Source organism: Oryctolagus cuniculus, chromosome 3, assembly GCF_964237555.1.
Source record: "Oryctolagus cuniculus chromosome 3, mOryCun1.1, whole genome shotgun sequence".
Taxonomy (NCBI): Eukaryota; Metazoa; Chordata; class Mammalia; order Lagomorpha; family Leporidae; genus Oryctolagus; species Oryctolagus cuniculus.
In genome coordinates this window covers 31,840,806-31,865,602 of record NC_091434.1, presented here as the reverse complement: position 1 = coordinate 31,865,602, position 24,797 = coordinate 31,840,806, and the positions used below count along the sequence as shown (strand labels likewise).

The following is a 24,797-nucleotide window of genomic DNA, read 5'->3' as shown; positions in this document are numbered from 1 at the left end:
ACCACCTGTTAAGCCACAATGCCTATTCTTCAAAAAGTTTTTAAATGACAATCTTTATGATAGAATTATTTCAGTGTTCAGTGGGAAGTCATGCTGGATATTATAATTTCAAATGAAATATGAGTCCAGAGATAAGAAGAGGTAGTTTAGAAGGCAGAAGAATCCAGTTTCATATTTTCTCGAGACTGTCAAGTCAAGCCATTAAGTCGCTTCAGAACCATTTAAGCCAGGGAACAGATGTGACAAACATAGAGCACCTGATGTTCCCTGAGAACTGACACAATTATACTCTAAGTAACTGGGAAAGCAGGCTTGGCATTGCCTACTACCCTCACCTAGTTTTGGAGGGAAACTAGTTTTACAGTTATATCCTAATGGGAACTTTGGCTGTGCCAGCCATCCTGAGTCTCTAAGTCACAGTTCTGATGACAGAGAAGGAGAAATACTCAATCATCCACAGAAATTTCCCTAGAATGGATGACTTCACTACATAATTTCGCTTCAGGACTCAGAAGAAAAAAATATGACTTAGCTGGTATCTAGTGATGTTTTTAGCAGCCCAAGGTAAAATGAGGGGAAAAAATGAATGGAATGACTTTAAATCTACTTGATTTTAAAAAGCAGTTTGATCTCTGAGGTTGTTCACCTATTTTTCTTTTTCTTTTTTTTTTAAGGGATATCATGTTCTTACATGAAATGATGGTGAGAAATAGATGATAATGTATTACTTGTTTTTATGTATGCTCTGGCTAAAGATATAAGGCAATCCTTTACATATCTCTACAGTTCTGTTTTATGTTTATAGGTCTGGAAAACAGAAAGGTCTGGCAAATGCTGACCTAGAGGAAATGTACTCATTGAAACTAAGCCAACTGTCATGGCTGGCTCTCCATGGGTGCTGGGACCTGCCAGTGACCACAGCATGCCTGTCAGCAATGCTGGCACCCTACTCACAGTCTGTCACCCCCTGTCATTCTTTGCACTCTGCAAAAATGACCTCAATCGAGGTTTCAGGAGACTTACAAGTGGCTCCTCTTAGCAGCACAGAAACCTCTGGTCCTCACCTTCACTGAGAACAAATTCCCTGGGGAAAGCAGCAGCAACAGATGCATCAGAAATCCTGGTCCTATATGTACCCTGCTGCTTTGTCACAACTCTTCCTCTTTCTAAATTTTATCTGCCCTACCTGCCTAAAGGGCTGCTGTAAAGAACAAACCATGTTTTTATAGGAAAATACTTCTTAATTGGTAAAATCATAATTATTTTATATACAGTAAGTTGGTCTACAAGTATGACACAATTACAATTATTAACAAGCTCCTACTTCATGGATAGTATGTAATAGTTTTCTATTTTAGCCTATGAGAAGGAATGGGACAGTCTTGACCTTTATGAGCCTTCCAATCTAGCCAGCATGAAAGGGTACACACATAAGGAGATGAAAACCATTTAGCCACCAAAGTGCCACATGAGTGGTCCAGATGACCACTGCTGGATCAGATCAGAGAAAGGATCAGCTGCGAAGGACAGATGGGAAGAGGCAGCACTTGAGCTGGCCTTCCACTAAGAGTAGCCTAGTTAAGTAGAGCAGGCTTGGAGGCAGGGGCATGTCATCTGGGCTAGGTGGCGTGGTTGGGTTCCATTAGGGAACCCTTATGATTGGTGATAGAACCCATGTAGGAAATGGGTGGAAGATGGATGTGTGAGTACAGGGTAGAGTCAGGTCATGAAGATTCTTCAATACCCAACCATGACTGTTGCTTTATCCTGCAGGTAGCTGAACAGTCTACTGTCCAGTAAGACCATTTTATGACAGTATATATGTAACAGGGAGTGGAAAGATGAGCCATGGGAGGCAGGATTCCCACTTAGACAATTAGGGAAATAAGGTGATGAGAGTACAGACTCAGGGAATGGAAGTGGGAATGAAAAGTAGAGGAAGGGTGTGCCCAGCTATGAGGGAACCTCAAAGTGAAACTTCTGGACAATGTTAAGGTTCACACTATGGAGAACTGAAAGAATGATGTGGTGATTAACTGAAACAGACCTGACCACAGTGGATATATTTTTCAGGGAAAAATAATGACTCCATTTAAAGACTTCAGCGGAGATTCCCAGTAGGTGACTGGGGAAAACAAGCCAGTGGGCAATCTCCTCAAGGAAGAGAGCCAGGTCACATATCACTTTTTTTTTTTTTTTTAAGATTTTATTTATTTATTTGACAGGTAGAGTTACAGACAGTGAGAGGAAGAGACAGAGAGAAGGTCTTCCTTCCGCTGGTTCATTCCCCAATTGGCTGCAACAGCCAGAGCTGTGCCAATCTGAAGCCAGGAGCCAGGAGCTTCCTCCAGGTCTCCCATACAGGTACAGGGGTCCAAGCACTTGGCCATCTTGCACTGCTTTCCCAGGCCATAGCAGAGAGCTGGATTGGAAGAGGAGCAGCCAGGACTAGAACCGGTGCCCATATGGGATGCTGGCACCGCAGGCAAAGGACTAACCTGTGCCATGGCGCTGGCCCCTCGCATCACTTTTTAGTCATTGTAAATTTATAGGGAATATGACTCCCTGGATGACACTAATATTTCCTGAGAAAGAGGTATCTTACATGAACTTGCACACAGTTGCCTCACTGGCTCTTGTTAGGGCTGGAGAAGCATGCAGAAGGACAGCCCACGTGTTGGGCATTTCTCATGTCACAGAGTTAGAGCACAGTGTGGAAGTAGCAAGGACCCAAACAGGACGGACTGCAAAGAAGAGGAGAGAGGCCTGGTGAAAGGGTGGCCAGCAATGCCCAGGAAGTCAAGGAGAGAAGGCCTCAGGAAGTTAGTGTCAGTGAAGACCGCAATCCATGGTTAGGCTGTGAGGGTCATATAAGAAGTGGGTGGGCAAAAAGGAAACATATTTCTGAGAATCTGGACAGTAGATATGACTTTAGCTAGTATGAGCAGGAAAAAGTATTTTTCCCACTAGCAGGTTAAGTGATAGGACAGGTGAAGAAAGTTGATGAGCAAGACATTAAATATACAAGCAAGTGGAAGGGATTAGGGGAAGTAGCCTTTGAAGGACCCTGCTGTAATCACCATTGGAGTCCCACATCTTGTAAGCCCTACTGAGGCTGTGTGCTCTGAACAGAAAGCTGTGGCAGAACCCTGACTCCTTGATTGTCTAAGTGGGAATCCTGCCTCCCGTGGCTCATCTTTCCACTCCCTGTAACATACATGCTGCCATAAAATGGTCTTACTGGATAGTAGACTGTTCAGCTACCTGCAGGATAAAGCAACAGTCATGGTTGGGTATTGAAGAATCTTCATGACCTGACTCTACCCTGTACTCACACATCCATCTTCCACCCATTTCCTACATGGGTTCTATCACCAACCATAAGGGTTGGGCTCTTGGATGCCTTCAGGCTGGTTCACCTTTCTACCTGTTCACCTCTTGGCTCCTCCTGAATTCTGACTGACTTATAATAAAGATCACGGCTACTAACATTTGCTGAGCACTCACTCTGTTCCAGGCATTAACTCTTAATCCTCAGACCTCCTCTACCGACTCTGAAGGCTATTAGAGAAACTGGTGAGCTCTGGCAGCGGAATTTCAGGGACTACAAGAAACCACCTCTGCTTGTGCTCTCACTTTATTCTCTTTTCTCAGTTTGCCCCACTTGGACATAGCAACTCAGCTCCAACTTTTAGCTCTGAGGTGTCCAGGAGTCACCAAAGGATGCTGCACCAGGTCATGGTGCCTCAAGTCTTCACACTACCGGTGCCTGCAGGGCTTGTGTAATCCCCTGGCCCCAGCCCTGGGGCACTGCAACCTAGCTTCTAAGGGACATCGAGGCTGACCTGATGTTATTTCTTCTAGTTCTATAAGCATCGTCGTATTTGTTTTCCAAGAAAGTCAAATCTAAGACCACCCTTTGGGATGGACCACTCAACCAAAATAAGAGTTACAGATCCAGTATTGGATTCAATTCCATGCAGCTGAGGTCAAAACCTCAAATACTTACAGGCCCAAGTGCTACCATAAATGAGCTGGGGATAAGAAAAACAGGCAGCAGGGATGCATGTTGGTGCAGCAGTTGGCACTGCGGACACATCCTACGTCAGAGTGCCTGGGTCCAGAGTGCCTGAGTCTCAGCTCCACTCCTGATTCCAGTTACCTGCTAACGAGCACCCTGAGAAGTAGCAGATGATGGCTCAAGCACTTGGGTCTCTGCCACCTATGTGGGAGACTTGTAATGAGTTCCCAGCCTCTAGCTTTGGCTTGGCCCAGACCTGGCTGTTGTGAGCATTTGGGGAGTAAACCAGGAGGATAGATTATCTCTCTCTCACTCTTTCTCTGACTCTCAAATAAGTAAAAAATAAATTAAGAAAAAGGAAACCCAGTAGTACTGGGTTTGGGGAGATAACAGAAGCAGTGGAGGGTATGACAAAGTGGATTGTCTAGTATGTAAAGTTGCTTGTTGCTATATAAAAATGAGGTAAACCCTGTGGTAATCAGAGGTTCTGTTTCCCAAGAGAAATCAGAAAGTTGATTTTGTGTGTATGTGAAAAGCCCTGATTATTTAAACATCACTAACTATTTCATCAAATCAAAATCTGACGAGGGCCACCTCTGCATGGCCAAACAAATCACATCTGCTGGGCCAGCGGTGCCCAGCCGTGCGGGGCCTGTCTGTGACCTCCGATTTACACACATCCTCCCATGCGTTCAGCAACACGCGGAGGGCTGAGGCCAGGACTCCCCTCGTGGCTGCTGATCCGGATGTGTCCCGACACGGCCGTGCATGCTGAGATTTTCCACAGTTGTTCATGCACCTTCACGTGCGACATGGTAAATAATTCCCAGGAAAAGCTAGCTGGGCCTTGAACTAAGGCAGCAGGGTCACCATCTGGGAGTCCTCAGAAACAGTGATTCTGCAGCACTGTAAACATTTTAGGCTTCACAGAGGATGCTGACTTTTTCTAAACTAATCACCCCACCAGTCAAGATTTGCGGTATGGGTTCAAGGACAAGGCGTTTATTTAACAACAATCAGAAAAACAGTGAGGATGAAAACTGGACAGTCATAACAAGGAAAGGCCTGAAAGCCAACTGTGACTTCCCTAATAAGGTGACGACCAAAGTTGGCTCCCTGGCAGGCGAGTGCCAATACGATTAATCAGTCTGTTTTCAGTGTTCTCGCGACAGCAATATTAACAGTTTGCTTTTTTCTGTTTATATGGTGCTGACAGGTCTTCAGCATGCTGGCCTACTTGCTGGAGATTAATGGCCACTCTTACACTGAGGTAAAAACCAGGCAGGGAGAGAATGTCATTTACGACTAGATAAGAACTGGATTCTCTTGGGTTTTTGCTGTTGTTGCTCTCCAATGGAGTGCAGTGGAGGATGGCCCAGGTCCTTGGGCCCTGCACCCGCATGGGAGACCAGGAGGAAGCACCTGGCTCCTGGCTTCAGATCGGTGCAGTGGCCACAACACGCCGGCCACAGCAGCCACTTGGGGGGTGAACCAATGGGGAAAGGAAGACCTTTCTCTGTCTCTCTCTCTCTCACTGTCTAACTCTGTCAAAAAATAAAAAAAAGTATAGGGAATCTAAAATCACAAATTAAATATATGTATATATATGTGTATATATATATATGTGTGTGTGTGTATATATATATATATATCAATGCGCCTCCTCTAAGCGTCTGTACGTCAGTGTCTCCATGTTTGCTCTTAGGGAGACTCTGCTCCACCCACGTTAGGAAGCAGCCACATGGGTGCCTATGCACTGAGAACCTAGGAACTGCAGTCTGTGCCTAGCTAGCTTTCCAACTCACTTCCTTGCTTACTCCTCTCCTGACACAGAACTACTTTATTTTTAAAAGATTTACTTATATAGAAGGCCAAGTGACAAAGAGAGGGAGGGAGGGAGAGGGAGAGAGACAGAGAAACAGAGAGATTGATTGATTGATTGCTTATACCCACTGGATCACTCCCCAAATGGCTGTAACAGCCAGGGCTGGTCATGCTGAAGCCAGGGGCCAGGCACTACATGAAGGTTTCATCTGCTGCTTCCTAGGGTGTGCATGAGGAGGAAGCTGGATTGGAGGTGTAACAGCCTGGACTTGAACCACACTCTGATGTGGGACCTGGGCATCCCAAGTACAGGCTTAACTTGCTGCCCTACAATGTCCTCCCATCTCCACTCTCAAAGCACTGTTTTCAACACTCTAGTTGTTACAAATTAATTTAATTCTCATAACAATATATTGAGGGAAGAGCTAAATAATGTTTGCTTGAAGTACAGATGTTTAGAGCAGAGTAACCCTGGGCTAGATATAGGCAGCTCTTAAATTCCATACTTGTACTTTGATAATTTGTCTCAAGCGAAAGTTGGATGGGAGAAGGAAGAAACTAAAGTTAGACAGATAAGTTAATTTGCAATGAAGGTGATACATTGGAAGTAAAAAGGAGAGGAAAAATCTGAGTTACTTCAAAATGGCACCAAACTAAATTCCGGGAGGATGATTTGATTTGAGGGTGATAGATGGGTAAACAAAAAAATAATTTGAAGATGATCTCTCCCTCAAAACTAGCCGTGGCTCAGTGGTCTAAAGCAACACTTAATATCCACTGATCCCTCCCTCCCTGCTTCTTTCCTTTGGCTTACTGCGCACCCACCTTGTGCTAGGCTTTGCATTATACAAGGGTCACGGACAAATCCAGAAGGTAAAAAGGAAAGGAAAGGGTAAAAAACTGCTGTCTTCTTTCTCATAGCTTTGGGAGTGCCTTCTTTCTAGAACTTCCATCTCTCTCCTGGTGGTCTGGCCATAAGGCACAGTACATGGTGGTAAACCACCAGACTGCTGGCATAGAGGAGGGTACTTAGTCATCCACAGGGAGCGGACCTCCCATTTAATTCTAAATGTGTGCCCTGATTTGGCATATTTTAACCAAAGCAAAACATTATACCAGAAAGGTACCTAACATGATTCCCATGTGTAGATTTTAATATCATCTAAAAATATAAGCACAAGAAAAATATACTCTGAGCAAAACCAGGAGGTACTGAAAATAATAGAACAAAAATACTTTGAACATTAAAAATCTTATATTTAGTTTAGTTGGTAAACTAGTTTGAGGCATGTGATTCTATTGCCTTCCAGGAAAAAACCAATCTTTTGAAATTAAGATCTGCTTTAGAATCCCTAAAAAGTATAAGTATAAATCCCAATTGCTTTGTGAAAAACAACTAGGTAATAGAATGACTACTACCGAGAAGAATTTTGCTTTATGGATCTGCCTTTTCATTATTATTTTATGAGAGCTTGTCTACATATTATGTGTCCTTCACTATCTACTTTTAATTCTTTTTGAAATTTCTTCTTCAGATGCCTGGGGTTATGTCAATTTCTTTGGATCTAATTGGAGCTCAAATTGCAAACTCTATCACATTAATACTTCCCAAAGGTTCTAACATAGACAGGCTTAGCTCCAAGAACATTTAACATGACTAATGTATGCTGCTGGTCATTTCTATTAAAACAAAACAAAAAAATTAAAAAGGTATTTTTAGGGACTTACGAACACCATCAACTATTATTTCAAGCCTAAGCTAGTTCATACACACCAAGGGCAGGAATTTAAATGCCTATAAAAGCTTACTGTAAAAGAAGGAATTTTATGAGAGCAGGCACATTTTAATTTCAATTTTATTTTCAGAATCCGAGCCTGATTTAGACTTGAGCACTCTATGAACTAAAGGCTATCTAAGCTATGGAGAAGTAACCTGCACCAGTGGTAAGTGAAAAAGCAGAGCCTGGGCATTTTAATTCCAGCTCTACCACTTGCATCATTTACCAAGTTTGGTTATTTGTTTCTGCATGGAAAGTAAGATTTTAATAACCACCTTCTTATTCCCACCAAAAATGTTTTTTAGTCATGAAACATTTTAAACATACATGCTTTTATTGATGATAAGTAGGAAGTTAATTTGGGAAAAATATAAAACAATCTGAAAGCGGTAGGTACTTCTATGATAACTGAAATCAGCACACGGGTGAGAAGCCCTCATGGTCCCGCATGCTCCATCCTGGGGTTAGAAGCCTTCGGTTGCACCAGGCATTGTTTTCATTTTGCTTGGCTCAAACAGAGAGGCTCAGAGGAAAAAGTCAAAGATGAGCCCAGAGAGAAGTAGTGGTGCAGAGGTGGAGGGAGAGCCACAGAATTAGAGACCATGAGACCTGTTGGAGAGGCACTAGGAGAGCATCTAACCATTCTCCTAGGGTAGGAAAGAAAAAACAAACTGCAGCGGCTGACACTACAACTCTTACCTGCGGCGCAGATCCTCGGCCACGGCTGCCCGGCAGCTGAACAGATAGGCTCGGAGTGACTTGAGCTGCTGCCGCAGCCGCACCACACTGGCCAGCGGCTCGGCGTGGAGGTACAGCATGGGGTTCTCCTGCTGGATGTCGATCAGCGGCTCTTCGTACACATACTCCAGAAACTCTTTGGCCTGCTTGGACACCTGCAAAACAAGCCTGGTCAGTCAGTTCTGGAGGATCAGCCAGCTTTCTGCACCTGCTCAAAGTAGGAACCACAGCTTAAATATCAATTTTCTGAATGAAGCCAAATGAAAAAGCCCACAGTTGAACTCAACATAAATGTTGCCTTCTCAACTGGTAAATGAATCTACACATGTGATAAAATGACACAGCTAGACTGACCCATTATACCAATGTCTATTTACTATTTACTGGAGGTTTTTTTTTTTTTTTTGACAGAGTGGACAGTGAGAGAGAGAGAGACAGAGAGAAAGGTCTTCCTTTGCCGTTGGTTCACCCTCCAATGGCCGCCACGGTCGGCGCGCTGCGGCCGGCGCACCGCACTGATCCGATGGCAGGAGCCAGGTGCTTCTCCTGGTCTCCCATGGGGTGCAGGGCCCAAGGACCTGGGCTGTCGCTCCCCCTCTTCGTGGAGGAACGACACAGGACCCTGCGCTGTTCTTTCTGTCTGCTCGGCCCTCCCCGGGTTTGCTGCTGGTTCTTCCCGGGTTGGCTACTATCCCTTCCACCTCCGTGGAAGGGCAGTTCCCCCTGGCCACATTCCCCACTTCCGCAGGGGAGCGGCACACCGCCGGCCGGGTCTCTCGGGGGCTGCACGGGTGTTCCTTCAGCTAGATGTTCCCCATAGATGTTCCTGGTGCATGCCGTCTCTCTCCTCCTTTATAGTCCTCCTCCGCCAATCCTAACTCGGCTGCCCACACGCCGAGTACGCTGCTCTCCAATCAGGAGCAAGTCCTACAGTTTATTGGTTGAACTGGAGGCAGCTGGGTAGAAGCTGTTTTCTCCTCTCCCAGCACCATATTGTAGGAGAGCAGATGCATAGAATAAGTCTTAATTCCAGTAACTTAGTCTAGTCCGGGTTGCTCCCCACACTGGGCCATCCTCCACTGCACTCCCTGGCCACAGCAGAGAGCTGGCCTGGAAGAGGGGCAACCGGGACAGAATCCGGCGCCCCGACCGGGACTAGAACCCGGTGTGCCGGCGCCGCAAGGTGGAGGATTAGCCTAGTGAGCTGAGGCGCCGGCCTGGAGTTCTTTTTTGTTTTGTTTTGTTAAAGATTTATTTATTTGTGTGAAAGGCACAGCTACAGAGAAAGAAGAAGAGAGGGAGGGAGAGAGAATGAATCTTCCATCCACCGCTTCATTCCCTAAGTGGCTGCAATAAACAAGGACTGGGCCAGGTCAAAGCCAGAAGCCAGGAGCCCACATGGGTGGCAGGGGCCTAGGGACTTGGGCCATCTTCTGCTGCTTTCCCAAGTGCATTAGCAGGGAATTGGATTGGAAGTGGAGCAGCCAGGACTGAAACCAGAGCCAATATGGGATGCCAGCATTGCAGGTGGTACTTAATCAGCTGAGCCACAAAGCCTGCCCCTCTTTCGTTTTCTTAAAGATTTACTTACTTATTTGAAAGGCAGTTACAAGGGACCAACAGATAGAGAGTGAGCGAGTAAGAGAGAGAGGTCTTCCATCTGCTGTCACTCACCAAATGGCTGCATTGGCCTTCGGTTGAAGGCAGGAGCCTGGAACTCCATTCAGTCTCCTAGGATGGTGGCAGGGGCCCAAGTACTTGGGCCATCTTATACTGCTTTCCCAGGTGCATTAGCAAGGAGCTGGATCAGAAATGGAACAGCTGGAAAGCTAACTGGCACTCATACAAGATGCCAGAGCCATAGGCCGCAGCTTAACCGACTGCACCACAATGCCGACACCATGGAGTTCTATTTTTAGAATACTGTACTGTGCCACCTAAGATGTAACCAATGGACCAAACTGAGTGAAAGGTACACACGACTCTGTACTATCTATGTAATATCTTGTGAATCTATAATTATTGCAAAATAAAAAGAAAAAATGGAATTCATTAAGACTCAACAGTAATGACAATTTTTAAAAAACTACATAAATATATATGTGCATATATACTATGTATTTCATAATACTTTAAAAATATATGCAAGCCACACACATTATAAAATTCAAAAGGAATAAAATGATATTCAAAAAGAGAAAGGTATTAAATACAAAATGACTTGACTGCATAGAAAACAGACTCAAACATACCACTTCAGAGACCTTGAAGGTGTTGTTTTTATTAGAACAACTTTGAACTGGGGCTGACCCTGGTCACTTTATCCATCCAATTCTATATTCACTTTTGATAGTAAATGACAAGACTATGAAAGTTGATTTTAAAATGTCACTGTTGTCATCAGTAAAAATAGTGTATCTGTTGGGGCTGGAGCCATGGTGTAGTAGGTGAAGTTGCTATCTGTGGTGCTGGCATCACAAAAGGGCGCTAATTTGAGTCCGGGCTCCTCCACTTCTGATCCAGCTCCCTGCTAATGTGCCTGGGAAAATAGCAGAGAATGATCCAAATGCTTGGGCCCCTGCACTCATATGGGAGATCCTGAAGAAGCTCTTGGCTTCAAACCAGCACAGCTCCAGCCATTGTGGCCATCTGGGGGAGTGAACCAGAGGATGGAAGACTTTTCTCTCTGACTCTCCCTCTGTCTCTCTGTAACTCTGCCTTTAAAGTAAATAGATCAAGCTTAAACAACAAACAAACACAATTCATGGAAAGCACAAGGCATCTGAGTTACAGAGGGAGCAGCTTAATGCATAACATGTGGTAATGTTTGAGACTCCATGTAACAATTTACTGATACTGAGATGTAGACTGGCAAGGGATATCACTTATAAAGAGTTGGCTCAATTTCTATTTATGGAAGATAAAACCTCTTCAGAAAGTTTCCACTGAAACCTCTCTAGAAGCAAGACTGGAATTCAACATTAAAACAAATAAGCACTTCTGCTTGTTGAAAAGAACACTGAGAGGCCAGTTTGTGGCACAGTGGGTTAAGCCACCACCTGCACCTCTGGCATCCTATATGAGTGTCAGCTCAACTCCTGGCTGCTCCACTTGCTAGGCAGCTCCCTGCTAATACACCTGGGAAAGCAGTGGAAGATGGCTCATTGAGGCCACCTGGGGAGTGAGACAGTAGATGCAAGATTTCTGTCTTTGTCTCTGTCTCTGTCTCTCCCTCTCTGCGTAACTCTGTCAAATTAATAAATAAACCTTAAAAAAAAAAGAACAATGAAAATCCACTATATTCCACATTTCAGGCTCGCTTATTAATGAGGGTAAGAAAGATAGTCCCTACCTCAATGGGCTCACTGTTTAGCATGAATAACAAAGACTGAGAACAAAAACCATATACAGCATGAAGGCTGTTGACCTGAAGAAAAAGAAGTACGATGAGGCCCACTGGAGGGGGAAATCCACTCTCCAGTGGGCAGAGGGCTAGGAGTCAAGATAGGCCTGGAAAGGCAGATCACACAGGATCTGGTCCAGAAAGATAAACAGAAATTCACTTGGTGGGCAAGAGTGGAGAGTGCCATAGGCAGACCTAAGGACAAAACCCCTAACATGCGCATGTGATAATTAAATGCATGGCCATGGTGGGTGAACTACAAACACAAATGTATTATATACATACATGAAATTCAATGTTATCATTTGCTATTGTAAAGATCATACCCAAATTTACGTTCCTTAGAGTGATGCAAAAAATGCATTTATGTTAAATAAAGATCTTATGTTTGTTCCTTATAAGCAATTACTTTTGAGGTACCTGTTGTGTTGTGTGATGTATGGCATCCTCCAGTGTTACAGACTTAGAGAAATTTATGGCCTTTGCAAATCCATGTCCCAAGAGGGTCACCTAAAATTCACCAAATCCTTTGACTGTTGAATCAGGCTGAAAATAATAGTTATCCCAAAGTAACAGAACTAAATAACGCTCTTATTCTCAAGGCATACAGACACAGGAACGTTCCAGATACTGCCGTGGAAGGTGAAACAGGCTTGGTCCAGTTGTCCTCAGGTAGCTCACAGTTCAGTGGGAAAAGGCAGAATTGGATTTAAATATTTTCTCTAACATGTTTAAATATTTGCTGTATTTAAATATCTTAAATGAGGAAAAAACTAATGGTGTTCTGGGAAACGAAGTACAATCCACTTGAAACTGTTGCTAAAAAATGATGTATTGTACAATTCAATTAGTCTTTCTGGCTCTATTGAGCAGTGTTTATACTGAGTCAGCGCCCCTGCTGAATTAGGCTAACAGGGCTACCTTTTAGTAGGTGAACAGAAGGACAAAGGGCACTGCTCAGTCTCCCAGGCCTTAAAAGGCTTCTCTCTTCAGGTGGTACTTAAGCTCAAAAGAAAAAAAAAAATCTTTTACAGAGACAGTAAAAGCAGGGAGACAAATGGGATGGCAGCTACTGACATTAGTATTCATAAACTGAAATTACGAAAAATAAAAACAGAGGTGGTCTCAACACCATCGAAGGCACTGCCTTCCCAGGCTGTTAACCAGCAAGAAGCACATGGAGCCCATCAATCCACTGCTGCTCACGCCTGTGAACAAATACCTGCCACAGAGGCCATTCTTGGCAGCACGGGTGAGTACAAGCTCAAGTTCTTGCAAATCAGCCACTAAGGCTGGTGAGGGCATTCTTGAGAGAACTCAAATTTGGCATGAAACACTAGTTTTGCAAAATAGAGTATTGAATCCCCACTGATTTCCTAAGTTCTGTATCCTGGCTTAACGATGCCATTCTCAAACTCAACAAGAAATGAAAAGCATTTTTTAGAACACAAACTGTTAAAAAAAAAGGGGGGGGGGGAAGAAGCCAATGATATTCTTAGGTGATAAAGTTTATGTGAGAGAAAGTTTCTTTCTTGTTAACATAAATATTACATGACTTATATGTGAACACTGAGAATGTTCCAACTAAGAGCTACTGTCCTAACTCTTGCCAATCAAAATTACGAAAAACATGAGCCTAAGTGCATTTCTGATGTAAATAACAACTCAGCTCAGAGTCACCTGCAAATAGATGAGCTCAATATTCTGCTTACAAAAAAAAAAAAAGGACTGGCCGGCGCTGTGGCTCACTTGGCTAATCCTCCACCTGTGGCGCCGGCATCCCGGGTTCTAGTCCCGGTCAGGGCGCCGGATTCTGTCCGGTTGCTCCTCTTCCAGTCCAGCTGTGGCCTGGGAGGTCAGTGGAGGATGGCCCAGGTCCTTGGGCCCTGCACCCCATGGGAGACCAGGAGAAAGTACTCGGCTCCTGGCTTCGGATCAAGCGCAGCACCGGCCGTGGCAGCCATTAGGGGAGTGAACCAACAGAAGGAAGACCTTTCTCTCTGTCTTTCTCTCTCACTGTCTAACTCTGCCTGTCAAAAAAAAAAAAAAAAAAAAAAAAAAAAAAAAGGGACTGGTTTTGACGCTCTTTTTTTTTTTTTTTTTTTTTTAAGATTTATTTATTTAAAGTCAGAGTTACAGAAAGGCAGAGAGAGAGAGAGAGAGAGATTTTCCAACTGCTAGTTCACTCTTCAAATGGCTGATCTGAAGCCAGGAGCCAGGAGCTTCTTCTGGAATTCCCACGTGGGTGCGGGGGCCCACACACTCGGGTCATCTTCCACTGCTTTCCCAGGTGCATTAGCAGGGAGCAGGATTGTAAGTAGAGCAGTCGGGACTTGAACTGGTGCCCATATGGGCTGCTAGCACTGCAGATGGTGGCTTTACCTGTTATACCACAGAGCTGGCCCCTAGCACTCTTTTTAAAATAATATATATATTTTATTTATTCAAAAGGCAAAGTCACAGATAGAGAAGGAGAAACAGAGAGAAAGATCTTCCATCTGCTGGTTCACTCCCCAAATGGTCACAATCTAAGACAGGGCCAGGCTGAAGCCAGCTGCCTGAATCTCCAACCAGGTCTCCCACGTGGGTAGAGGGGCCCAAGCACTTGGAACACCTTCCATCATCTTTCCAGGCACATTATCAGGGAGCTGGATTGGAAGTGGAGCAGTCAGGACTCGAACTGGATGCTCATATGGAATGCTGGCATAGCATTCGGCAATACCCTCAGCTGCCTGACTAGCACTCTTGTCCAAGATCCTACTTCATTCACGTTAGAATCAATTTTTACTGGGTCAAAGATTCATTTTTTAAACCTACTGGCCTATTAGTATTTCATCAAGCAATGGTTAATATTTAGTGAAGATATTAATATTATTCATATAAACAAATTTCTTTCCATAGCTCTTTTAGTTTATAAATTGAAGTGTTTAAAGCTATAAGAACTCAACTCTGATTCTGTTGTGCTGTAGTTTGTGAATGGATTCTTTTACAAAGCCCTGTAATCCATATGATTCAAGAGAGATAGGAAGGAGCAAGTCCTGGGAGAAACAGGTTTCCTCCTCTGTCTCTCATTCAGGAACTGGTGGAAACATCACACCTACATCATACTTAGCTACAAACTAATCATGACCAAATCTGATATCTATACATATTTGTTTATAAGTAAAAAAAGTGCTATTTGAATTGAACATTAAGTGCCAATGGTAAAAATTTGAATATAGTTTGTCTTTTGCTATGCTGGGGACAACTGCTCTTTTTTTTTTTTTTTTTTTTGACACCTACTTCTTAAAAACAAAGTTTTCAAATGTTGTTGAAGTTTGCATAATCTTGAGAGAGAAGTTCTGCTGTGGTCTTCTGGTACATTCCTCCTCAAAAGCAGTCCTGGGAAAGTAATGGGGCAAAAGGGCTATATAACCATAGACAAAAATTTAGAGATGATGATGTGGTGGTGATAGTAATGGAGAGGATTCATTTTTCTAAGGGAAGAAAATGTATCAACATCAAACATAAAATCTAAGAATAACAAGGACTGGTGAAGATAATCTAGCTCAATTTTCTCAACCTGTGATCCAAGGAATACCAGCCCCACACACACAAAAAGATATTCTGAGGTCCAACAAGAAATAGACCACACAGCTCTTGGTTTTCTTAGTAATTCACAGGGCAAAATGTTAGTATATTAAAAGTCTGAGACAAGGAGAAGGAGCCATTAATCATCTTGTTTGATCAGTATACACCATACACATTTATTGAAATATTGCACTGTGTCCCATAAGTATGTACAATTATTACAGGCTAATCAAAAAATTTTTAAAAAAGATTTATTTATTTATTTATTTGAAGTCACAGTTACAGAGACAGAGAAAGAGAGAGACAGAGAGATTTTCCATCCAAATGGAATGGAAAATCCCTAAACCATCTCAACAGCCAAGGTTGAGCCAGGTGGAAGCCAGGAGCCAGGAGCTTCACCCGAGTCTCCCGTGTCGGTGCAGGGGCCTGAGCACTTGGGCTTTCTTCCACTGCTTTCCCTGGCCATTAGCAGGGAGCTAGACTGGAAATGGAGTAGTCAAAGCCTGAACCAGTGCCCATATGGGATGCTGGCTCTGCAGAAGGTTGTTGAACCCACTGTGCCACAGTGCCAGCACCCCAAAATTTTTTTAATGTTTAAGAAGATGGAGATGCTAAGGAACTGGTTTGATCATCACTCAATGAATGCATGTATCAAATTATCACTCTGTACACCAAAAATATGCATAATTAAAATTAATTAAAAAATAAAACAAAACAAAAAACCCTGAGATACCTTGTACTAAAGAAAATCTGCTTAACCTAGACACAGGGAAGCTATTTCATGTTGTGCAAGAATTCTGAGGAGCAAGAAGGTAGGAGATGAAATCCAGCCTAGGTCTGCTCATCCCTGGAGGAAAGGTCTCTAACACATTCTACTCCCTGCCAGGCTGTGAGCTTGTTGGACTGTGTTTTCCTGGGGAACCCCTTTCTAAATCTCCTACCACTGCCTACCAGTGGCCTTCCTGTAGAGCCCTCTTTTTGAGTAACACCCATTGACATATACAGGACTTATTAATGCTTCATGGAATCCACTTTGAGAAACATTAAATTAACCCACTACTTACACTAATAGAAGAGAAAACTGAGTCCATGGGCCAAGGTTGTGGCGTATCAGGTTAAGCCACTGTCTGCAATGCTGGCATCTCATACTGGAGTGCCAGTGCAAGTCCTGGCTGCACCACTTCCAGTCTATATGTGCCTGGGAAAACATGGGACAATGGCTCAAATGCTTGGGCCCCTGCTTCCCACGTGGGAGACACACATGGAGTTCCAGGCTCCTGGCTTCAGCCTGGCTTAGTCCCAGCCATTGAGAGCATTTGGAGAGTAAATCAGCAGATGGAAGCGCTCACGCGCTCTCTCTCTCTCTCTCTTTCTGTCTCTCCCATTTTCTGTAGCCATGCCTTTCAGATAAATAAAATAAACCTTTAAAGAAAGAAAGGAAGAAGAAAATTTAACTCAGAGAGCATAAGTAACTTATGTGTGGTCATTTCGTGGCAAGACTGGAGCAGGAACTCACATCTCTGGATGCCTCACTTCATGTTGTTCAGCATCGTTTACATTCATGGTTCTTTTCATTTTTAAGTTATTCTACCACAACCTATCAGCTCATGGTTCTATGAAACAGGCGATCTCAAGCCCTTCTCTGCCTTTCCTCCCTGTCAAATAGAAAGCAAGTAGGCTACAAATGGAGACTGGTCTATTATGTAATTAGGCAGTGCCCTGACATGAGTCTCCCATTTAACTGTAAAATAAAAACTAAAGTCCAGTAACATTTCATTTATCCAAAAGTCATTTATTTATGTATTTCATTCTTTATCCTGGAATAAGAGCTTTTAGGAGGGCAGGGACTACGTCCCCAGTGTCTGGAACATCAACAGATAAATGAGTAATTTATGAAATCCCAGCCGTGACTTTGAACTACACATTCCTACTTTAGACAGAATTCTAACAGCTTGGTTATTTGTTTCTAAATTCATAACATACTTAGGGTCAATAAAGACAAAAAAAAGGAAGGGCAGCTAGAGGCAGCACAGTGACAACAGAAGTAATAGCTGACATACTGTTACTAAGGGAACAATGGTACCTATCATTGTTCAAGAAGATTCAAGGTAGAAACACAATAGTGGGTTGGCACTGTAGCCCAGCCCAGCAGATAAAGCCACTGCTTACAAAAACTGGCATCCCACGTGGTAATGCTGGTTAGAGCCTCAACTGTTCTACTTCCAGTCCAGCTTCCTGCTAAAATGCTTGGGAAGACAGTATGGAATGGCCCAAGTATTTGGGTCTCTGCCATTCATGTGGGAGACTTGGATAAAGTTCCAGGCTGTGGCCTCACTATTTGGAAGTGAACTAGAGATGGAAGATCTCTTTCTTTCTCTGTCTCTCTCTGCCCTGCATCCCCAATCCTTAAATAAATTACTTAAAGAAAAAAAAAAGAGACATACTACAACCCAAACTGAGGGCAAGTTGGCAATGTCCAGCAAACTCACGAATGTGCACAGCTACATCAAGGATGCCATCTACAGATAGTCTTGCTCAGGAATGAAATCACTTTTATTCAAAATAATGTATGAAGCTATTCATTAAACCACTGTTCATAATAGTAAAAGAAAGGAAATACCTAAACATCCATTGAACAGGACTGGTTAGACAAGTTAGCATGAGCACATACACTTGTGTATGTAAGAATGTGTCATTCTTGTTGGAATATGAAGTGACTGTAAGAAAAGAAAGAGGAAGCAGGCATTTGGTGCCATGGTTAAGATATCACTTGAGATGCCTGCCTGCATTCCACATTAGCATTCAAGTCCTAGATCCTCTGCTTCCGATCCAGCTTCCTGCTAATGTGAACTTTGGGAGGCAGCAGATGATGTCTCAGGTACTTGGGTCCCTGTCATCCATGTGGGAGACCTGGATTAAGTTCCAGGCTCCTGAATTTGGCCTGGTCCAGCCCTGGCTGCTATAGGCATTTGGAGGATGAACTGGCAAATGGAAAAAATCTCTCGCTTTCTTTTCTCTCTGCCTTCCAAATAAAGTGAAAATAAACAAACTTTTACAAAAAGTTCAAGAGAGTTAGTTTTATGATCTAAATGGAAAGCTTTCTAAATACAGTGTAGGCTACATTGCTTAGTGCCATTTTTGTAAGAAAAAAACACTTATATGTAAAATATCTCTGGAGTAATACTAAAGGAGTAATTTGGTTGCCTATGAAAGCTGAATGAGGTGGGCAGAACTACATATGCATGTCCTTTTACACTATTTGAATCCTGAAATTTGTGAAGGTATACAATACCCAAAACAAGAAGAAAGAATAAAAGTACAGCAGTGTAAACCCAAGGTATTTAGGAAAACAACCTCCCTCATCACATTAAACTCTGAGGTCATACATCACAAGATAAATTATTTATGTATTATCTATTACTATTATTAACAATTATTTATTTATTACAAATATTTATCATTCTGAGGTATTAAAAAGGTTCATTTGGGGCAGGCATTTGGAAAGCGAACCAATGGATGGGAGTGCTCTGTCTCTCAAATAAATTTTAAAAATAGTAAACAGGATAATTTCTAATGTATATATTTTCAAGTAGAATATATCAATTATAGTTAAATTTTATCAAATTATAAAAGAAATACAATCACATTACTGAAAATCTGGAGAATAAAAATCAGGCAAGGAAAAAAACAGCATCCATAATTTGCCATAGCAAAATAAGCACTTCTTATTTTGGTATAAGTCTTCTTTCCAGTAGCTCTCTACATCTCTACTGAGAAAAAGAATAGCCAAAGTCTTCCATACGACCCCTTGGCTCTGTTAAACTGGGCACTGAGGAGGAATCAGGAAACTAAGTTTAATTACAGTGTGTTCTCAAAATCGCCAAATGACTCTGATCAAGTGGGTTTTTTCCCATCAGCGAGCTCTCCCGCTTTGCAAGGGAGCAGAGCTTGCTCTGAATGCCTTTCAAGATGCAGAGATAGGAAATGGTTTGTGTAACATGGAAAACCCCTTATTAAATGGAATGTGAATGTGCAGGCTAGGATACAAAAAAAATGTTTTAATAAAGCACAACTACGAGGAAATATTTAGAAAGAGTTGAGGCTGTCTGGGGTCCTTACCATCTCTTTGTTATGCCTGATATATTTGAACAGGGTGTAGAAGAAAGTTATCTTCAAAGAGAATTTCATTAGAAAATGGCTATAGAATTCAAGGATGGGGTTTAGTTGCTTCATAATCTTGTTGTTCAATTCAATCTGCAGAACACCAGAAAACAGATGAGATCTTACTTTAAAAATAATTAGGATTATTAATACTCCACAGGACAGACAAGGAAATGCTTAAGATGACAGACTTTGCTTTGCTCTGCAAAATCAACTTTTTTCCTTTCTTTTAAAGAGATATTCAAGCCAGCCACATCCTTGCTATTAGGCAGAGCAGGCAGATCTAACAGACGAGTTCTGGGGTTGGAAACTGATAGGTCTGAGTTGACCTTCACAATTAAATGCATTAAGTTAAATCCTGGTGTCTGAGAAAAGACAGACAGACACTGGACTAAATGGAACAGAGCAAGTTAACGCCAGGAAGAGATGATCCAGATAAGACTCAACAGCTATGATCTCGCTCTACAACCCTCCCTGGCCCACTGAGAACTTGGGAAGAAGTGTCTGGCAAAGGAGCTTTTACTCATGTTCAGTATGGTTAAAGTGTGTGTCCCTAATAAATACTTTCAATGAGCTATCCATCCTCTTGGAATCAAATCTGGTCACTTGAATGAGCGCAACAAAACATCCTGATTGGTAGACTCCAAGATCAATGATGGCTACACTGATGATTCTGTAGCCTCCAGGGCTCCCTGCAAACAGCCCTGGATCTCCTTCTCCATTTCTTGCCTTCATGAACCAGGCCTGCTTTTTTCATTTTCCTCATTCAGTGCTACCTTTTCTGCTTTTGCTCCACTAATTGGGTGTACTCTGCAGGCAGCTGCCACCAGCCCAAGTTCCCAATGGATCATGGGACTAGGCCTGCCCATTCACTTGCTCTCCATGCACCTTACTTAGCTGTCAAAGGCCTGCTCCAGGCTGATTAATCTACTAAACCCATTAAACCAAACTCAATTAGCTCTCTTTCCTTCTAAATATGTTTTTATCTAATACACACGTGGCAAATATATTTATAGGCTATACAAGTGTCGAGTACAAGATGCAAAGGAAAGAATGATAACTCTGGTAGAGAGGAAAGGAAAAAATCAGGAAAGGAAATATAAGCTGAGTGTTAGAGTTTGCTGTGCTGTGTGAGGGCAAGAGGAAGACAAGGTGTGAACTAGCCTGGCATGACTGTAAGCAGGAAAGACACATTGTCTTTTATTCATTTATTTATTTTTAAAGATTATTTTGTTAATTTGAAAGAGTTACAGATAGAGGTAGAGCCAGAGAGACAGACAGGTTTTCCATCTGCTGGTTCATTCCCCAAATGGCCACAACAGCCAGAGCTGAACTGATCTGAAGCCAGGAGCCAGAAGCTTCTTTCTGGTCTCCCATGTGGGTGCAGGGGCCCAAGGACTTGGGCCATCTTCTACTGCTTTCCCAGGCCACAGCAGAGTGCTGGATCGGAAGTGGAGCAGCTGGGACTTGAACTGATGCCCACATGGGATGCCGGCACTGTAGGCCAGGGCTTTAACCCACTGTACCACAGCACCGGCCCCCACATATGGTCTTAATAAAGAGAATGGTGTGAAGGGGCTAGAAAGACAGGCAGGGACTACAGATCACAAAAGGTCTTGCATGTCAGGCTGAGGGAATTGTATTTATTCTGTATATAGTCATAGTAAAAGCTGACCTAAATTGAGCATTTATTATGTACAGACACTGTGAGGTGCTTTCTGTGCATGATCATTTAAGTAGCCAGCAAAATTATGAAATAGCTACTACTATTTCCTCCATTCTAAAGGAGAAGAAACTAAGAGGGCAAAAAAGGTCAGAGCAGGACTTTTTTGAAATATTACTCAACAAGAAGGTGTGAGACGGCCACTGACTTCCACTGTTTGCATGATGCTGAGGTTCGGTCAGCACAGCGGGATTGTTAATGTGGTGGAAAGCATGATCTCAAGAGTGAAAAAATTCAGGTTATAAATACATTTGTCACCGCTAACTGCCAAGGCGGGGCACATATGGCAGAGGGAGGAATCCAGGATGGCTACCCAGTCTAGCAATGGGATTCGTAATGCAGGCAAAGTACACTGGGGACACTTGCTGAGCATGATTAAAATCAATTTGGGGCACACTGAGTTTGAGGTGCCCAGAGGACAAGGCTTCATTCCTTCCAAGCGCATTCCTATTTATCTACTGTGTGCCAGAGTTGTGTTATGACAAGTTCCCTGTGTTCAGGGAGTTCATCTTTATAGAGAAAACAAAGAGCTGTCACATAAATGTGATGTTAATGAAAACAATCATGACTTCCATTCATTAAGTGTTGATCACAGACATTTGCTCACTGTTTTTCTTATCCCAAATTCACACAAATCTCTCAGGTAAATGCTTGCACATGAATTACAATAATGACAAATGTCTATTTAGGGCACACTATGTGCTAGGCATACTTCACAGGCACCAACCCATTTAACCAGCAGAACTCTAGGAGGTGTTACTAATCTTATTTTACAGATGAGGAAATGGAAACACAGACAAACCAAATTACTTGCCCAGGTTAGACAGCTAATAAGTGAAAAAGCCAAGACTTGAACCAAGACAGTCTGGGCTCATTTATAGACTGGAAAACTGAGGCCCAGGGAAGCATGAGTCATTTGTCCCAACAAATCAAGCACGTGATAAAAGGTAAAGGTAGAATGTCACCCAGAACAAAGGAATGCAAGGGAGGCAGGCTGAAGCCACTGCTGTCACCATGAGCTTGCCTATCTGAAGGATAAGATAAAGCAGAGTGACTCAGGGCAAGCAAAGGGACTCAGAGACCATGCAGCAGAAGCAGATAGGCAAACAAGAAGGAGGAACCCAAGGATGAGTTCTGTGGCTTCATGTCCAACCCTCCTGCTCTGTGCCTGCATGCTGGGTGCTAGTCCCGCCATGCTGGCCTTTCCTCCTGCTGTGCTCATTCATTAGGTCCCAGCACCAACGGCGGTGCCTCTATCCTGGGTCTCCATTGGGTCTGCTGCCTTCCTCTCCAACTCTTGGGTGGGGCTTACTCCTTCCCAATGTGTTTTATTTTTGTGGGGCACACTCCAAGGGATTAAGAGTAACTTTATGATTCTGAACAAAGAGGTAATGGTATGATTTTTCTCAAATGCCTGTTTAACTTCAAGCTCCTGTTATTAACCCTTGATTAAATGTAATTCTCGAGTCACACATGACATTATGGTGGCACAGAGCAGTGAGAACACTGTAGAAAGTGGGGGTGGGGCAGGATACCCACAGAAGGTTTCACTAAGCAGGACACGCTTGTATTCACTCAGGAAGAAGGAGCAGGGATCCCCCAGATGGCTAGAAAAACCTGGAGGACACATGGAAGGGATGCTCATGAGACATGAAAAGTCTCTGCTTTACTACAAAATGGAAGAGGGGACAGGCATTTGGCGCAGTGGTTAAGATGCCACTTTGGGTACCCACATTCCAAATCCTAGTCCTGGGTTCAAGTCCTGGTTCAGCTTGCTTTGAATTCCAGCTTCCTGATAATGCGTACTCTGGGAGGCAGCAGGTGATGATGAATCAAGTACCTGAGTCCCTGACAACCATGTGGGAGACCCAGATGGAGTTCTGAGCTCCTGGCTTTGGCCTGGCCCAGCCCTGTTGCAGGTACTTTGGGAATGAACCAGAAGATGGAAGATCTCTATTAGTCTCTTTCTGTCTTTCAAGTAAAAATAGATAATAATTTTAAAATATATTTTTGACATGGAAGAGAAGCAGTAAGGACTGACAGAAATATAAATTTATAGATATTCATATCCATATCTCATAACTTCAATTTTTTCCTTAAAGTAGGAGGCAAGGTCATATGCCAAGAAGGATTGGGATAAGGCATCTTTTTTTTTTTTTTAAGATTTATTTATTTATTTATTCGAAAGTCAGAGTTACACAGAGATAGGAGAGGGAGGGAGGGAGGGAGGGAGAGAGAGAGAGAGAGAGAGAAGTCTTCCATCTGGTGGTTCACTCCCCAGTTGGCCACAACGCTGATCCGAAGCCAGGAGCCAGGAGTTTCTTCCAGGTCTCCCACGTGGGTGCAGGGCCCAAGGACTTGGGCCATCCTCTACTGCTACCCCAGGCCATAGCAGAGAGCTGGACCAGAAGAGGAGCAGCTGGGACTAGAACTGGTGCCCATATGGGATGCCGGCACTTCAGGCCAGGGCGTTAACCTGCTGCACCACAGCGCCGGCCCCAGGATAAGGCAGCTTGAAGACAGTAAAGATTTGAGTGGTATTGAATAGAACAGGAGAGAGCTGCCCAGGTATATAGAAAAGGATGTAAGCCAACTGGTAACTCACAATTTTCATGTTCATTGTAGAACTCAAAGATTCCAGCAATCGACAGCAACAGTGCCCTTCCTGACCTACTTGCTCCCAGTAACAAAGCAAGTGATCCTCAGACAGCTATCAGCAAGGAGGCATAAAAACAGTAAGATAAGTTGTTTTTGTATTAAGTACCTTGCATGGAAATGTTCACTCAAAGCAGATGTCACAATTCTGGCAGAAGGAACAGAAAAGCTTCTAGCCATGTCAGATAAAATAATTATGTTATCTGCTTAGTGAGCTAGACACAGGGACCATGATAAAATCGTAATTCCTTAGTGATCCAGTGAGGAGTTAAATTCCTGCACTTGCCAAATTCTACTCCCTTGTTTGTGCAAGGGTAGAAATGCTGTACAAGACAGCTAACCAATTCACATATCTTATAAAGTTGTCCATTAGACAATAAAAGCTGCAGACCTGGATTTCAGTACCCAAACTGAAGCTGGTGATAGAAGCAAAAATCATCACTATATGGGCTCTGGTGGTGAGCAAATGACCCAACAGAGGAGTATAAAGTGGGGAAAGGAAATGAAAGAATGAACCTTAACAAATTCTAATATTAAAGATGTAGGCAAAAGAAAAAATCAGAGAAGGTGACTGAGAAAGAAGAGTTGGAAGCAGGAAGAGAACCAAGGATATGTTATCAAGGCCAATGAAAGAGAATTCAAGCAGTGTGGTATGCCAAAAAAGTCTAACAGAACAAGAAACTGCCAAGGGTCAACAAGGTGTGGCGAAACTGTAATTGAGAACAGTGGAGTAAAGATCATGAACAAAGGTGGAAGGAATAAACTACCATGTTTCTTCCATGGCCGGAAGGAAGACAATGAGGATGGATGCAAAAGACAAGTCTGTAGGTGGGATGATGGAATTACTGCCTAATCACTCCTACTATTTCTGTGAAGTCCAAGGTAAAGGTACTTCCCAGAGTAGGACTGGGTATTTATTGTTTC

The 24,797-nt window shown here is 43.1% G+C and overlaps 1 protein-coding gene across 7 annotated transcripts in view; it reads right to left on the bottom strand.

Moving 5' to 3' along the window:
- PLEKHM3 (pleckstrin homology domain containing M3) overlaps nucleotides 1-24,797 on the bottom strand; it is a 227,145-nt gene that overhangs the window by 116,246 nt on the left and 86,102 nt on the right. For all 7 annotated transcript variants that reach the window (XM_070070294.1, XM_070070295.1, XM_070070290.1 and 4 more), the window contains one exon: nucleotides 8,323-8,516. In XM_070070294.1, coding sequence (XP_069926395.1) covers nucleotides 8,323-8,516 — 194 coding nt within the window. The remainder of the gene's footprint in view (nucleotides 1-8,322; nucleotides 8,517-24,797) is intronic.